At 31.3% G+C, this 17,081-nt stretch overlaps 1 protein-coding gene across 1 annotated transcript; it reads left to right on the forward strand.

Moving 5' to 3' along the window:
* Positions 1 to 4,522: 4,522 nt before the first annotated feature.
* LOC129228334 (F-box only protein 30-like) lies at positions 4,523 to 16,502 on the forward strand. Its single transcript, XM_054863013.1, has 8 exons — positions 4,523 to 4,702; positions 7,669 to 7,983; positions 9,172 to 9,393; positions 10,496 to 10,855; positions 11,937 to 12,175; positions 12,845 to 12,899; positions 14,153 to 14,329; positions 15,699 to 16,502. Exons 1-8 carry the CDS (start codon positions 4,523 to 4,525, stop codon positions 15,909 to 15,911), a joined length of 1,761 nt encoding a protein of 586 aa, XP_054718988.1. The 3' UTR covers positions 15,912 to 16,502.
* The last annotated feature ends 579 nt before the right edge of the window (positions 16,503 to 17,081 follow it).

Consider the following 17,081-nt stretch of genomic DNA (forward strand, 5'->3'; position numbering starts at 1 on the left):
GAAATCTTGGGTTTTTTGAATTAATACCATAAAAGTTTAAAAGTTATTACTTCTTCGCGTTTTTAATTAATTGCTAAAACTGAACTTTAAATTAAAAAAACTTTGTTTTTTGCCGTTATACTATTTGTTGGCACCGCAGATTATAAAAGTTTTCTTTTCTTCAGACTTAAGTGATTCTTTAATTTCATAACCAAGTTGTATTCTTCTTTTATACATTTTGAAATTAACTAATTGTTTTTTTTTCCTTGCATTTCAAAGTTGTTTGTTGCAAAAGCAATATAAGATTTTTTTCGTTACATACTGAAATCATTTGAAATAGAGTTGTGTACTTAAGTAAATATCTTTATTTTTTCATTGTTAAAATGCTGTATTCATTCATTAAAACCTATGTTCTTGATTAGAGAAAAGCTCCCTATGAATGGATGTCAAATGGTTTCATCTGTTTTGCAAAAATATGTTAATCTATATATATATAAATGAATGTTTGTCTGTATGTCATCCATGAACTCAAAAACTACCCGGCAGATTTGGCTGAAACTTTCACCGTTTGTTATTTTTGGTACTGGGAATGTTTATAGACCAGTTCGAAAAAAATCCGATTGATAGTTCCTTTTTTATTCCAATTTGTCACAATCCATTGGATAAATACAAATAAAATTATCGGCTGCAGAAATTAATTCGCGTGAAAGATCTCATTGATAAGAAGTTAGCTGTTGTCATTTTTCTTGAGTTTGAACAAATAAATTTTTTCTTTATTGTTTTATGGCTTTTCATGCAACGGGGGGATTTAAAACTTTTTCTATTTGATATTTTTAGCGATCGATTGACCTTGCAAACTGCGTGAGTACAAAATTTGAATATAGTCACGGCTTCACTTGATACCTGGACCGATTATTATGAAAATTGCTATATATACAAGGCATGTTTTTAAAGTAAGTACCGTTTTGATATAAAAAAAGAACGAGTACAGATAGAGCAAAGAAATTAATTGCACAAAAATCTACCATCCTTACGCTATTTTTCGACATTGCTCCCGTGATTTTCCAAGCATTTGTCATAGCGTGGTGCAAGTTTTTGTATACCTATTCGTAAAAAGTTACCGCCCGTTTAGTCAACCATGAGGACTCTTACAGGGCTTTGGCTGGGGCGTTTTTGAACATCCTCTGGTCTGCCCCTCACCTCGCTCGCGGCATCTTTCATTTGTTTCGGCATCTAAAGTCTTTCGTAGGTGGTCTGTGGCACAACAGCAATAATGAGCTCAGAGAACATGTTATCCCATGGCTGACTACACAGGCGGCAATTTTCTATGAATAGGTATACAAAAACCTGTACCACGCTATGACAAATGCTTGGAAAATCACGGGAGCAATGTCAAAAAATAGCGTAAGGATGGTATATTTTTGTGCAATTAATTTCTTTGCTCTATCTGTACTCGTTCTTTTTTTATATCAAAACGGTACTTACTTTAAAAACATGCCTCGTATATGTATTTTTCCACGGAGAAGGTGCATAATATGCTCATTGAAGCCACTCGCCACCAGGTGGCACTGCAGCATAGCAACTTCTGCCCCGTTCAACCGATTGTCATGAAAATCAGTATAATGATGTATTTTTTTGTTGGCGTAGCAACGCGCGTCGGGTACAGCTAGTTAGTTATATAAGAATAATTACATTACTTCTTTTCTTTCACTATTACTTGTTATTCTTGCAACAATTATTATACTGTTTGAAAACGTAGTTCAAAATAATTTCAATTACTTTTAAGTTCTATCATAAATACACATATGTTTTTAAGAGTAATTTTAATAGTTTCTTAAAATTCTTATGCTACATGGTTTCTGGAAGTAAAGTTTTTTTTTTTTTTTTAATTTTCTATAATCTTTCCATGTATAAAATTTTAATATACTGATTTGTAGGAGTTTTTTCCTTCAAAAAATTGTTTTTTTTTTTAAATTTTTTTTTTAAAACCATTTTATTAAAAAAGTAGCATCTTTTTAAAATATATCTTTTGTTCAACAACTTTACACAACTTAAAACGTTTTAAATACTGCATTTTATACAGACATACAATGGATTTCAAGTAGAGCAAAGAAAGAAAACCATTATGATTGGTAACGTAAATCAGGGAAATTTGGTGAACTTAATCAGGGAAAAGTCAGGGAACTTTTTTTCACAGTTCCTGTCGCCACCATGTATAAATAATATATGTAAATAAAGTAGTTTTAGATTAAGTTTATTCATGCCTCTTCCTTTCTTTCATTTATTCTGGAAAAGTTTTCAGAGCATGCAGCAGTTTTTGATTTACATCATTTTTCTATTTTTAAAACTAATATTAAGATTATATTTCAGGTTATATCCATGCATTTATCCTATGAAGAACTTAGCATCTTATCTTCAAATGCCTTTCTAGTCCATTATGCATGATCGGTTTTGAGAAATGATGAATGTAGCTGGAATCAATATATTTATTTGAAGAATATTTTAATCTTGAATAGGTAATAAGGTTTATCAATTAAAAACATAAAGTCCTTTGATGTTATAAATGTTTTAGTTCTCTAATTTAAGAGAATTTTTTAAGTTTATGTGTTTCTGAGTTGTTTTTAATCATGATCGGATTAACCATTTACTTTGTTTTTGTTTGACTTTTCCTGATTTTAGCTGATGGATTATTATTTCCTGATATTTTTAGCTAGTTCTTCAATTTTCTAGGAAATTCCTTAATCATTTTGACTTTATAGATTTAAATATCTATAAAACAAGCTTGTGAAATAAATATTTTTAAGCATGGAAAACTGTGTTTAAAGGTCAAATACTATATACAGTTAAACTCTCCCAGGGGTGTCCACCTAGGGGGGGGGGCGCTATGGCGCAGCCTGCGCCATTGAAATTTTTAAAAGGGTGTTTTTAGGGGTATTTTTCTCTCTTTTTGGGAGGAGGCTCTTGCTCTGGGGGGGGGGGGTCTTTGCAATATTTAGGGGGGTGCAACCTTGTTCTCGGGGGGGGGGGACACAATGACTCTCATAATACGACAACGGTTTCTACGACTATTTTGACAACTCTTTTGAAATCAGGGCTATGGCAAACATTTTGTATGCAAAGTTTGTTTTATTATTTCATTACGTCAAAAATTTCACACATAATGCGAACATGCATTGGAATGCAAGTTTCAACTTAGTTGGACAAAGATTTCTGAGCTCGCTGCTAAAACTTTTTGATGTTTGAATACCAAAACATTTTTTTTAAATAAAAATTATTCTGCATTTTATGCCTAATAGCAGGGTTGCCAACTGCTCCGCAAAAAAAGAGAAACTCTGCAGCTCGGCAAAAAAGTTCTTTTGCTCCACATTTCCCGGCCGAGGGTTTTCAACATGACATAGTGTTTAAAACTGTTTTTGATTTTTATGCTAGTGCTTAAAATTATTTTTAAAGCTGAAAAACAATTTTGGACAAGTGGTTTTAGTTTTTTTATTGAATATCATGCAAAATACTGAGCTGTTCCGCAAAATTTCAAAATGCTCCTCTAAATCACCACAGATGCTCCTCAAACTTTCTCCAAGGTTGGCAACCCTGCTAATAGCCATAATAGCTTAATAGGGATAGAGAAGTAAGTTTGTATTTTAAATATTTTTTCATAGAAAATAAAACCCATACACCTGTTTATTTGCAGATATTTCAATTTGCTTAGAGATAAAACTACATCTTTCATTTTGTACTGAAGTACCACTTTAGTACAATTTTATAATTGAGATGCGACTAGGAAATATTAATACACGAATGGCGCTAGGCATTTTACATGTACAGTATATGTGAATGGTAAAATTTAATAGGTAGAATAACCAGGCCCGTATCTATACATTTGGGGCCCCCCTGCAAAAAATCAGCAGGGCCCCTTTACTGGCATCCCCCCCCCCCCACACACACACATTGCGGGGTCTGCAAGGAATGTAGATTCAGGCCTGCTAAGAAAATCAAATCAAAAATGTAAAAATTTAAGAAATATTTTTTCAATATAATTAGACTACAATGTGTGTATTAGTAATAATAAAATAGTAGAAATTATATTTTGAATATAGAAATGAATTTCTTCTTTTTTCGCACAATTTACTACGGTTGTTGCAAATAACGCCTAATACAAACAATTTCAAGACTTTAATCATTTTGTGTTAACCTAGTTCAACTGTATTTATTTCTTCAATTACCATATTGTCAAGAAATACTTTATTTACATTCATGTTATAAAATGTATATTTAATTGTGTAAGTTATTTTCTCCATTTTTGTGATTTTGTTAGGAAAATTATAATTACAGACTTCTTGTGATTATTTTATTTAAAAGTTTTGTCTTCACTACTTGACTTAAACATTATGAAAACTTAAATAATGCAAACTTTTTCATAGTGTCCTAGACACATTTCACTGACAATATTATAGCTAACAGCATGTTTTAAATCATTGTAAAAAAAATAATTAATTAAATAATTTAGTTTCACTTTTTGCTTGAATTTTAGATATTGTTGTTTCTCATGGAGATTCAAGAAGATGATATTCATTCACATTGCATACAATGCATAAAGCTCACAAAATGTACAACTCCTTCCACACCTGGGGTAAGCTGTGATATAATAAATTGCCCTTCAGAGTGTGGAGCAAGATTTCATGCTTGCAAAGCCAAAGAGCACAAATTATTGTGCATGAATGAAAAGGTATGATTATTTCTAAATAGTGTGTGTAGTGTAATAGTATGCTATTTTCATGCATTTATTATTATTTTTTGCCTAAAAGTATATGACAACAGGCTATTCTTTTAAATCATGAGTTTGAAAAAAAAAAAAGAACTATATTTACTTTTTTTGCAAGTTCCTTGTATACTTTTCTCCGCACACACCCCACCACTTAGCTGGAAGCCTTAGGTTCCACCGTCCGGGGGGTCCGCGTAGCGGGCCCTCCGCACGGCTGAGTGCGACAGTTCCTTGTATACTCACGTATAAGTCGATCTCACGTTTTCGGCAACGCCCCTACATTAGGAGGATTTGAAAAAAAAAACATGCGTTTTAGTCGAACCCCTACTTTCAGAAAAAATCCGGAACGTTTTGCTGCTAATTTTGAATATAAGCGTTGTAAAGGAGGAAAATTAAATGCAATGAACTTTTTTAATAGTTTAAAAAAAAAACGTTCAACAAATATTCTTTTGCACAAAAAGGGTTCACTTCTGTGATCACAATTTTTGTAAAGGGTTTGATTTTGCTGTTAAGATTTTTGTTACTTATTGCTTTTATTTTTACTAAATATCAATAAAATTCTGTGCTGTAGTCATATTATACATTATTTGTTTTAAAAATAAGCATTAATTCGTGATTATTGGGAATATTCGCCACTACGATGATTCCCACACTTTTGGCATTGTCGGCAATTTACTGTAATTATTTAGTCCTTAATTGACAGTCAGACTATGTAAAATTATAGCATAATGCGTAAGTACGAACTTCTATATCATCTGCTTAAAAGGGTTGGACTAAATTTGGAAAAAGGTTCACGTTTTCGAATGTTTTTTTTTTCCAAGAATTGTTTGGGAAAGGTTTTCGGAAGTTCTGCCCTACGTATAAGTCGACCCCCGAACTTTTAACCTCATTTTTTTGTATTAAGTTTCTCGACTTGTAAACGAGTATATACAGTAAAGCATTTGTGTGTGCAAATACTTTTCAACCATGTTGAGCTGTATGTGGATTTGTAGGGGAAGTGAAAATTAGCTATCTCTTTCTTTTTCGTACCAATTGATTCACCTGTTCACTTAAAATAATTTTAATGTCAGTTATTTTTAAAAATCATTCCTTAAAGTGATATGTGGGTTTAAAATCCAGAACATCAGTTTTAGTTTTCAAAATCTGTATGATCCAATAAAAGATAAAATGACATTTTTTCAAGATGTGGTTCAAAAACGGGCTACTTGGCAAAAAATAATTTATCTTGTTGTAAAAAAAAATGAAAAGCAGAATTTTGTTAAATATTATCCTAGATATTTTATCTTATTTTCATAGGACTTGTTGCCTTTGGGTAAAATCACTTAAGGAGGAATGAAAAATACTGGAAACACTCATTCAAGCAATAACTGATATCATAATGGGCCATCTGTGGAAAACGATAATTTTGTCCTGCACATGACAGCTCATATATTTCATTAAAAATAATTTATAAGTCTAATGAACAAAATTTTGTTGCTTAAGAAATCCAATTTATGCATGATTTCTTTAGGCAAAAAATTTGTCCATTGCCTTTTAGAATTATTAGTTTTTAATGAAATGAGTATCATTCTTGGGTTAGCAAATATTAATTTCAACATCATTTTTCGGACGTTTTATCAAAAACTTAAATAGCAGTCTTTCATAAAAAGGGAAAATGCTGTAGCCTTAAGAAAGTGACCAATAGTGACCTTTAAATATAACACTGATTGTAGTTTTAGAAAGAAGTTGTTCCCTTTATAAGCTAAAATTGGCATGGAACTGGCAATCATTCTTCAGGAATTAATTCATAATCTATTGAAATGTATGACACACACACTTTTAGATTTTATACTACACTTATTACTACTCTCGTCAACAAACTTCGCTTATGAAACAGATGGTTAAAAGATGGTAAAAATTGATGTAGTTGGAGAGCCTAAAAAGTCCACTTTTATTATAAATCATTTGTCACAAAACCCAATTTTCTTCATGACATTACATAAAGTTCATTTGGGAAAGATCTTTCATGCATTGCAATACAACTTTGTTGTTGTTTTTTCAGTTGTGTTACATGTGTTGTTGACCAGCATTAGTTTGTTGTATAAGATTAAAAAATTCCACTTGACTTTTTCAAAATGTAATTTTTACTAATTTAATTACTTTGCTTTTGTTTTTAATATTTTTCGGTTATTGTGACTACTAAGCTATAGATTATAAATCTCAATTAAACATTGAGAGATTAAAAGTCGGTGATTCAAAGTTTAGTTTTATAGTAGTTGAAAACTCCTGCTTTAATATTTTGGGGGCTTGTTTATATTTGATAACTTAGTATTTATCAAAAATAAAAGCACATTTCAAATATTAAATTTGTAATGAAGTGCAACAAATAATTGAAGTGAAAAGGATCCAATTCTTGTAATGGATGCAGAAAGATGCCACTTTTTAATGACCTATAATTTTTACCTATACTGGTGGCTCATTTTTAGGCCATTTCCATTATAAGTGTAGAAAAGGTTTCGGATATAAGAATTGTATAGTCATTATTTCACTTAAAAATCAAAGAAATTGAAAGTAGTTCTTAAAATATTGCTCTTTTTAAAGTTAAAATTGTAGTTTGTTTATATCAAAGTTATGCTTTAGGAAAAAATACTCTTCTGGTGTACAAAAGCATAGCTTTTTACTGATCTTGCTTTTTTAACACATAAAATATTTGGACAATTATTGGAGGGTTTTAGTCAATTGATTACTGATATGACATCATTTTATAATCTGAGGAAGTATTAATTTTTTAATTATTTAATTTTTTTTCCTCGTGTAAAATTAAAATGTTTTAGCAATTTAGTCATGGAATGCACAAAAATCTGTTTACAGACCAAGACTTTAAATGGGTTTGCTATTGAAAATAAGTTATAACTCCACTTATAATATTCTCTTCACTGTCTTATTTCCAGGTGCCCTGTATTAATGCAGAATATGGGTGTCCTGTGGTGCTCTGTCGCAAGTATCGTGGTCGCCATTTGTCATCCTGTCCTGCAAGTATAATACATTGCTCCATTGAATGGGATCGATGGCCTGTTCATGTTCATAAGGATAGGCAAAGAACATTGCGTAGTGATGAGGAGTTGAGTCCTTCTTTGCAAAAGGATTTGGATGTTGCTCTTGCAATGAGGGATGAAAGAATGCTAAGAAAATGTTGTGTTGCAGCAGCCCAAGGACAATCTCTTGCTGATCAGAAATTTACTATCAGCTTGTCTAGTTCCTTATGGGTAATACATATTTTCATTTTAACATATTCTCTTTTGTTGTATTATTTTCACATGCATTTAGTAAACTGTATTACAAGTAAATATTATTTTATGTTTTGCATTTTCAAATCCAAAATGTCGTACATTTTTAAAATTGCATTTAAATACAGTCTAGTCCTGATAGCCCGAGTTAATTGGGACCAAGACTTACCTGAATTATGTGGACTATGTAATAAAATCGGAGAGAAATGCTAATTTTTATATACAACTACAACTTAAGCAGCTGAAGAAAGAAAAAAAAAACAGCTTACAGATTTGTAGCTAAGAAAATGTATTTTAAAATTTTAAAAAGCTACATTAAGATAACCTCGCTTGTTTTTTCTAGCCACTTTAGCTCGTTGTTATTCTGTTTTTCAGGCAATCTTCATGTGTTGAATCACCGGCACTCCACTTTTTAATGTTCTAACGTTTTCTTCTCAAATTACCCAATGTCACTTTTCTAATACTCGGTTACTTTGTAAATTTTTTTTAATGCTTTCCCTCGTAAAAAAAAGGAAAAGAGCTTTTGAGCTACCTTGGGTTAATAGGACCAGGGCCGGCTCTAGTAGTTCTGCTGCCCTAGGCGCCAGTGACAAGTGCCGCCCCCCCCCCATATTTAATAATAATATAAAATAATATATTAATTAATTAAATAAAAATAATTGTAAAGTGCAAGAGTTTCTAGTTAAACTCCAAACTGGGTTTTGCATAATCAAGCACTGGTACACATTTTAAATTATTTTTATTAACATTAAAGTAGTGTAACTTATGGCATTGAAACAGATATTAATGTTTTCAAAAAACTTTTAGATCACACAATTTGCCGCCTCTAAAATCAAATTGAATTTCTTGTAAAATTCCGAACTATGTTTTGCATATCCAAGCACTTGTACACATTCTAAATTATTATTATTGTTTTAGCATTGAAGCAATGAATTTTATGATGCTGAAACAGATATTCAAGCTTAAAAAAATAAAAATGTTTCAATTTCAAAATTTGCCCCAGGAGCTGGGCCTGAACAGGACCCTACTGTACTTCATTATAATTTTGCTTTTAACTTAGAAATTAAAAATAAATGGACACATAAAAAATTGTGAGAAATATTATTCAAAACTTAAAACTATTTACCATGTTATGACTAGAATATAGCCATTGAATTTTCTTCCCAGATTTTCAGAAAATGGCAGAGTTCCAGGGAAAATAGCTACCCTCCCGGACTTGAACAGAGTGTGTGTAAAGAATTATGTAAAACATGTAACAGGACTGAAAATTCTGTAAATCCTCTTACAAATGGAATGAGCAATATGTCACGAACAAATACAATACTCGATAATTTTAGCATTAATGCCTACACAGATAAGGACAGAAGTGAAAATTCTAATCAACAGAAGGTAAAGTATTCCATTTTGATCTTTTGTTTCTCTTTGTTTTTATTTGAGTTTATACTTTTGTATGAAGTGCATAGGGGGATGTAATGATTTAGGTTACCATGTATGCCAAAATTTCTAATTTGTCAGAAGACATATCTTACTGATCTAGGAAAGCCTTCCCATTTTCTGCTGCATTTGACTTTTTCTGTGAATTTTCTTAACTTCCAGGAAGAATTGAATTTTTGGTGGTATGGTGCAAACAAAAATTCATTAGTATGAAATGCAGGGCTAAACAGGAATCAATTTTGTGAAAGTCAACTTTCTACCTTTATTCTCCCAGTGGCATATTTCCAGGTTTGGGGGCCCTTCATTGTGCATTTTGAGGAGCCCCTATGCAGATTGTAGACAGTGGCAGATTTACAGGTTTTGGAACCTGCGCGATACATTTTATGGGGCACCTCTGTCTATGAAGGTTTGTGTAAAAGATTGTGTTTCAATTTCTGCAAAGGCCTGAAAATGCAGGTGGCAAAGGTAAAGGTAGTGGCCTGAAAATATTTTAACGAACATTGCTTTTGACTTTTGAGTTCTCAGTACCATTTTTTTCTGATCATACACTTTTTTTTTTTTTTTTTTGGCCCTACAATTTAAAATTTTCATAAAGAATTGCTTACTGTAATTATTAAAATTTAAGTTTTATGTTTTTTCAAGTTATTATTTGCCTGATGTATTTCAGAGCTAGTTGAAGTATAGTACAGATTACAAGTCACTAATTTTTCTCATTTTGGTCTGTATTGTTTCTACACATTCTTTCTTTCCATATTGTTTCTACTTTTGAGTCTTTTTATATAGTAAATTTTTAATGAAAGTCTGTTTGTCCATTTGTCCATTTGTTTTGTTAACTATGCTATCAAAAAAAAAAAAAAAAAAACCTAATTGTAAGATTTTTCTCAGAGTTTAATAAAATACAAGTAAGACAGAAATTCTTTACATTAAAGCATTTTGAACTAATCAGTAAATGAATCATCATGATAACTTTAATCTGTGAGACTAATTCTTATAACTGCTAAAATTGTGTATTGCTTTTTTTAATCAATGAAAATCTTTTTTTTCTTCTCTCTCTCAGGATGAAATTAATTTGACTGCTAAGCAAAAGTTCAATGGTTGTGTTTCTACTGAGGAGCATAATGGTAAATTGAAGTTACCACAGTATAACCTTGATGATGTCCTCCAACTGAGTCAATTTGGAACAATCGTATATCAGTCATCAGGTGAAGGTTCCATCAGAGTGGCTAGAGACCCAATTGATTCCTTTGCGAACTTATGTGAAGATCATCCAAACATGGTGTGCCAGATTTTAGACTTTAAGTTCAAAAATCCGTCTTCAACTCCCCCTTGGTGTCTTTCATTAGGATTAGATCTAAATGTGGAATCTCGGTCTCAGCATGCACCTTCCAATTTTATGTATACCTTCTTGTGTTCACAGGTAAACTATGATTTTGTCTTAAATATTATTTTAAATTTGTGGAATTTAAAGCTTTAAGGTGTTTTCAAAAACTAACTTATTTAAAAATGAAAAAAACTCATAGAAGAATAGCTGCGGAATGTTTTTCTTTAAAACAAAGGTGAGAAAAGTTAAGAAAGCAGTTTACATAAGATACATTTTTGCGGCAGAATTGAGCAGTGTACGAGGACTATTCAGAAAGTGAAGAACGTTTCCGCCTCACGCCGCCAGGGGTGTACCAATCACGTAAATTTTGGTGTTTGCATGCTCAGCATCTCAGTCTTCACAGCATTCTGAACTCAGTCATCATCAGTCAGCAATCCATCCATCACAACGGGAGCATCTCTAGGCCGCCTGTTTTTTCGATAAACAAATTTAAAGTGTATCCTGCAATTGAAAAAACCCAGAGTTTTGAGATGGGGTCTCTAATTTGATTTTTGTTGGCAAAAAACCTGAAACTCATAGAAATTTATTGGCAAGTATATAGAGTGTAGGAAAACAATGTAATGAATGAAAGTTTTGTAATTTTTTTACCAGACTTTCATGATGATGCAACGGTCTTGGCGCTACGAAATGCAGACAGACATACTTTGTCGTGGATTAATAGTGAAGATTTGTGTGGTTAAAATTTTGTTATTTTGATTAATTAAGACATTAATTGGCTAAAATGTGAAACAATGAAGATTTCACTTTAACAATCAGTATCTTTTACAGTGCTTACAATCATACCTCCAGAGCCTATAAGTTATGAATATTATACGTTATATGATTATTATATTTGTTTCCTGCATGTCTGACCTAAACCCCACTGTCCTGGATTGGGGGTAGGCTGTTGTACTGCAATTCATTTAAACCTAAATTCTAATTTGAAGAAAATTCGTTGGTTAGAAATATTCTTGAGAAAAAGGATTTACTGTTGTACATCTTTTCAGATCTAGAGAAACAGTTGCTTCAGTAATCAAAGTTTTTTTCATTTCAATTTTATTTTCATTAAAATCTTTCAGTTATAAAAATATTGTTTATAACTGTATAACAGCACTGAACTGATGCATCTTCTTACCAGGCTTTCCGAAGGGACGAATATGGATGGCATTATAAAAATATCCACTCTGAAATTCATGGAGGTTTGAATGGTTGGTTGGTTGAACGATGTCCTTTAGCTCAGCATGGATGCAAATTCTCAAGAAAGAAATTCAACCCTGCCCCGAAGAACTCTTATGTTGTATATAATGAAGTCTTAGAAAGTTTTGGTGTTGCTTATTCGTCAGATGTGTCAGAAAATAGCAGTACTGATTCACACAGGTAAAATTTTTGTTATTGTTTTCAATTGCCGCCATTTTTGCTTGATTTATTTAAACTGAAAGTTCATACTTTAAGCAAGTTCAAATGTACATGAAAAGTATTTCTGAAAAAGTTAAAGTGATACATAAATTTATTTCATTTGTAAAAACTCCATGTTTGGTTGAAGATCTTTTGTTGTTTTCTATATCAGGCATAAATTTCTTCTGTAAATCCATGTAGCCATGGTTATCTGATCGGTAAGGCATTGGACTCTTGGGTTTGATATCTGCCAGTCAAAGCTTCTCAATGTAATGATGACTGGTGCATGTTCAATCTGTCATGGTTTAAGTTCTCGCAAGTTCCCATTCTAAATAAATAGCACTGGGTTGCTTGGCTCCTGGTCTAAATAAAAAAATAGAGCTGCCTTCAGGGCCCCATCCAACTGGTTAAACCATGTCTAGTGGTGGGCGTGAACCTGCATAAAATTACACTAAATTTAAGCTTTGGGGAAATATTAAGCTTGCAAAATTTTTTTGCTCCCCTGCTATTTTTTTTTTTTTTTGTAAGAAAAACCTTTATTTTTGTTCCTGCATTTTTCTAAATCTTAGTGAAAACTCTGTGTAGTGTTTTCCTTTTTTTCATTTATTGTGTGGATAACAATACTTATATGTTCATTTTTTTCTTTTATAGCCCAAATAGTCATTATTCTACTGATGCCATTAATTTGGTTAATTTGCCTTTTGATGTAAGTAATTTTCTTCTTATTATAATTTATAATTTAACTGCTTTAACTTCCATTTATATTAATTTTGCAAATCAATTTTATGACTTGTTTTAGCTTTTAACGACAAGTGTTGCATATTTATTGAAATTTGATGGGGAAAAAAATATTATTTTACAGCAATTGCATTAATCTTTATTTATTGGTAAAATGGCAGTTTGTTTGAAATCTTTGAGTATTTTAATTTTAGCATTTTTGAGGTGAAGTAAATGATGGAGGGGAAATACATCAATAATAGGCCTTTTACCAAAATTATAAATTGCCTGTATATCCTCAAATTTACTTAATTCTATTTTTTAAGATACATTTGGAACTTCTAATTAAGCTGCACCTTAATTAAGAGATCTTAATATTATATTCCCACTAAACATTAAAATAGCTGATTGTTTGCACATTTAACAAAATTACTACTTTGATATTAAATTGGCCTCAATTTTTAAATGTTAAATTTTTTTTTCTTTTTTATTTCCGTGTACAAGGCATTTTTTATTTTTTTTTTTACTTGTGAGTAAAATAATTTTGAACTTAGCTAGGCGATTGCGTAGGGTTACTTCTAGTAGGCAACACTTTCATGTAAGATTAAAAGGAAAAGAAAACAAAAGGTTTCGAAATTGAAAAATATTTGCATTCGAAAGTTACGTTTTCTGGAGAACGACCCAGAAGGGAAATCTAGTTAGTACTTTATGATCAAACAGATAGGTCTTTTTTTATTTTCTGATTAAAGTTAATTTTATGTGGAATAAATGGTCAAAGAATTTTTTGATTTCAATCAATCCTCTCATGTGTATTGCCCTTTACTCTCCTTAGTTCTGAAATTTTCTTTATTAAATACTTGATGTTTCCGTATGTGTTATTTTTAGTTTTTTTTTTACTATTTAAAAATACTGTAAAATATGAAAATGAAATTTGTAATTGAAATGAGCTGTTCTAACTTCTCACTTATGTTGTAAGAAATATATCTACTACTTGCTTGGTACAGATCTATTTTGGCAATCATATGTTATCAGGAAGATGCCTCTGTGTAAATTGTATCTACATTAAACCAAAAATAAAAGAATCTTGCACCTTTTGAAGACCCAGGAGTCCATTAAAATTTATTTACCTGTGCAGTTGCTAATTTAGAACCTGAGAACTTTGCATTGTTTGATGTTTTAATACAACTGAAAGTACTGTTAAGTGCTTGAATTTTTCACATTTCCATATTCTTTTAAATATAGGTGTTGCAGCACATAGTCCATTATCTAGACAGCTTCAGTTTAGCCAACTTGTCACTGACGTGTTCAGTACTACGTGATGTTTGCTCAACAGTTTTAAGGGATCATGGTTTGGTCTGCTTAAAATGGGAAAAACATACAGATGGCAACAAGTGCTGTTGGAAGCCATCTAAAAATAAAGTAAGCAAAAACCAATTTTTCACTAAAATTGCTGCAACGTAATGCATTGTAGGATGCCAAAAAATCTCACAGCATGTTGTACCAAAAGTTTTACAGGTTCGGAATTTCCAGGCTAAAACATAAATTGCTGAATAATACAATATAAATAAAGGTGCATTACATCTTATTAATTTTAAAATATTATCTGCTAAAAATCTCTCTAACTATATTTTTAGACATTTAAAACAATGTAACTATCTTAAATTTTGTAATTTGACGAATTTAGATTGAATTTTTTCTGGGGTATTAAATTTCTTTCTGTATAGAAACTATTTTTAAAATATGTTTTTACTAGTTAATCAGGCTGTAATCCGGTCAGGCCTGTCATTTAAGGTGGTCAGGAGGAGCAATTCCCTACATCTCCTTAGAAATTAATGTATTTACATATAAGTGGCCATGATTTTTGTTATCTTTTGATGTAATTTAAGTCGAATATGTACCCTTTGTACTCCCCCTGGAAAATTTTAAAATATCAGGCTGAATTCCGGTCCATTTCCATCGTTAATCTTAAAAAATTAAACTGCATATACATTTGCATGAATATTGTTGTAACTGATAATCTCAAATATTAAAATTTAATTCCAAAATTTAAAGCAAATTTTGCTTTAAAACCTATGAATTCCTGAGCATTAAAGGAGCTCCATGCCAAATTTGGCATTGATCCAATGCAAACTAGATTTGTATGAGGAACATACACTCACACCCACATGCATCCAATTTTATACATTTGTACTGTATACTGAATCGTTTTTTATCCATTTTATGGGTTATTTACGAGATTCCCTTATTCCCGTTTTTCGTGACACCCTATTCCACAGATAATTGGGAGTTTACTGTACATTAATGTCTGTGTAATATGTTGTTCAAATCACCTTCAATGAACAAAATTGTTTTTAAACATTGCAAAAGCATTTTCAGATGAAAATTTCGAATAGCAACCAAATAACTAATACATATTATTTTGTTTTCATTTTATTTTTTCACCTAAACGATTGATTCACAGTCTTTTTTTTCCTCTTGGGTCACATACACTTGTCAGTAGAGATATTTTTAACGCTTCTACAAGTGTATTTCAAGCATTGAAAATGAGAAATCTGCCTCAAAAATTTTGTCAAGCATATTTTGACACTTAGGATTTTAAGTAAATTTTCATGCTAGAAAATAAAAAAAGCAGTTGAAATTTTTAAATTATTGCACTTGAATGCTTTGCTATTTTTGTAAATACAAACTTGACAAAAAAAGAAAAATAGTTGTTGCCACAATTTTCAATGAAATATTTTTGAAAAACTTGGTTAAGCAAGTGCTGTAGTTTTGTTACTTTTATTTTCAGAGGTGGTTCTTCAGTTCACACATTACGCCAATCCAAGAATGGACGTTTGATGACCGAAACAACATGAGTGATCATTTGAAATCCTGCCCCTATTTCAATCCCATGGTTCATAATACAGCTTTTGATTACATGAGAGGACCTATAAAAGTACATCCTGTAGTACCGAAAAGTGATTTTTTAATGGAAATATGTGAAGACACAACTAAACTTTGATAAGTTTTTGGCAGCGCAGAGACTTTTCAAAATAAATAAATAAATTCCATTAAATTCATTGAAAATGCCACTTTTGAATATTTTTGGCTCATTTAATGAATTTTAGGAAGTGTAACTAATTGCATTTTTGAGCAAGTTTTTTTTTCTTTTTTATGCTTACAATTTCCTATAATTTTATCAGTTAGTGGTTATTTGATACTTTTATAGTTTAGAACACACAAAGTAGTGTAAAAAATGCATGCAGTGGCGTAGTGCTATCACTTTGTGCATACGCACACAGTGTTTATCAATAAGTCCTTTGTTTTCTTGGTTCTTCCGACAAAGGCAATAAAATACAATGAACCATGCTGTTGAAGACACGTTGTTCTATTTTAATACTTGTAGTTGATAATTATTGTATTTTTCTGACTTGAAAAAGGCATTTTAAAAATATTGCTTCTTATTTAAAATTTAAGAGGGTAGTGGTGTAGAAAATTGTGTGAGATTGGGGTCAGAACCACCTACCTATAGAACACTAAAAATATATACAATTAATAAATGTATATGTATGCATACTTAGATGCATAATGATTTATGATGCCACCCCCCCCCCTTCCCCTGCCCCACAAAAAGATTTCACTATGCTGCTGCTTACTGCCACCTGGTGGGAAAAACTCGCATTTTCCAGTTGTCTATGTAGCTCAGTCTCGAAATACAGGAGTAATACCATTCTACTATCTATTATTACTATTGTTTGCTGCTTATTTAGAAGTTAATGTTCATCGGGCTTTTAAATTAACTAAAAGGAACACATGAACTAGGCTTTTAACTGATTGATTGAGCAAGAAAAATATTAATGGTTTTGAGGTTTGAATTTTTTTTCAATGAATCTTAATGGAATATATTTTTTGAATCACGTCCCACTTTCTATTTCTCTTTTAAAAAGGTATTGGTTTTAATTTATGTTGAGTGTGTTTGTAGCAGTAAGTTTCTGCGCTCATTAGAATGTCTGATGTTCAAATCAGGGCTGAGTGCATGCTTTTATTTAATTTGTAAACATTTAGTATATTTGAGCTGTAAAAATAAATGTTTGTCTTCTGTGTGTGATAGAACAATTGAACAGAACTACTTGCTTTAGGTTATTTTTATGTAACTGAGGATAAAGTTTCCACTTGCGTTCAAAATGTTTTT

This window comes from Uloborus diversus, chromosome 8 (assembly GCF_026930045.1).
Source record: "Uloborus diversus isolate 005 chromosome 8, Udiv.v.3.1, whole genome shotgun sequence".
NCBI lineage: Eukaryota > Metazoa > Arthropoda > Arachnida > Araneae > Uloboridae > Uloborus > Uloborus diversus.

Excerpts from the sequence above, each read along its gene's own strand:
- LOC129228334 (XM_054863013.1), top strand. The coding sequence starts at position 4,523 with ATGGAGATTCAAGAAGATGATATTCATTCACATTGCATACAATGCATA. Across the intron at positions 10,856-11,936 it reads ATACCTTCTTGTGTTCACAG|GCTTTCCGAAGGGACGAATA; the intron begins GTAAACTATGAT and ends TCTTCTTACCAG. Across the intron at positions 12,900-14,152 it reads TGGTTAATTTGCCTTTTGAT|GTGTTGCAGCACATAGTCCA; the intron begins GTAAGTAATTTT and ends TTTTAAATATAG.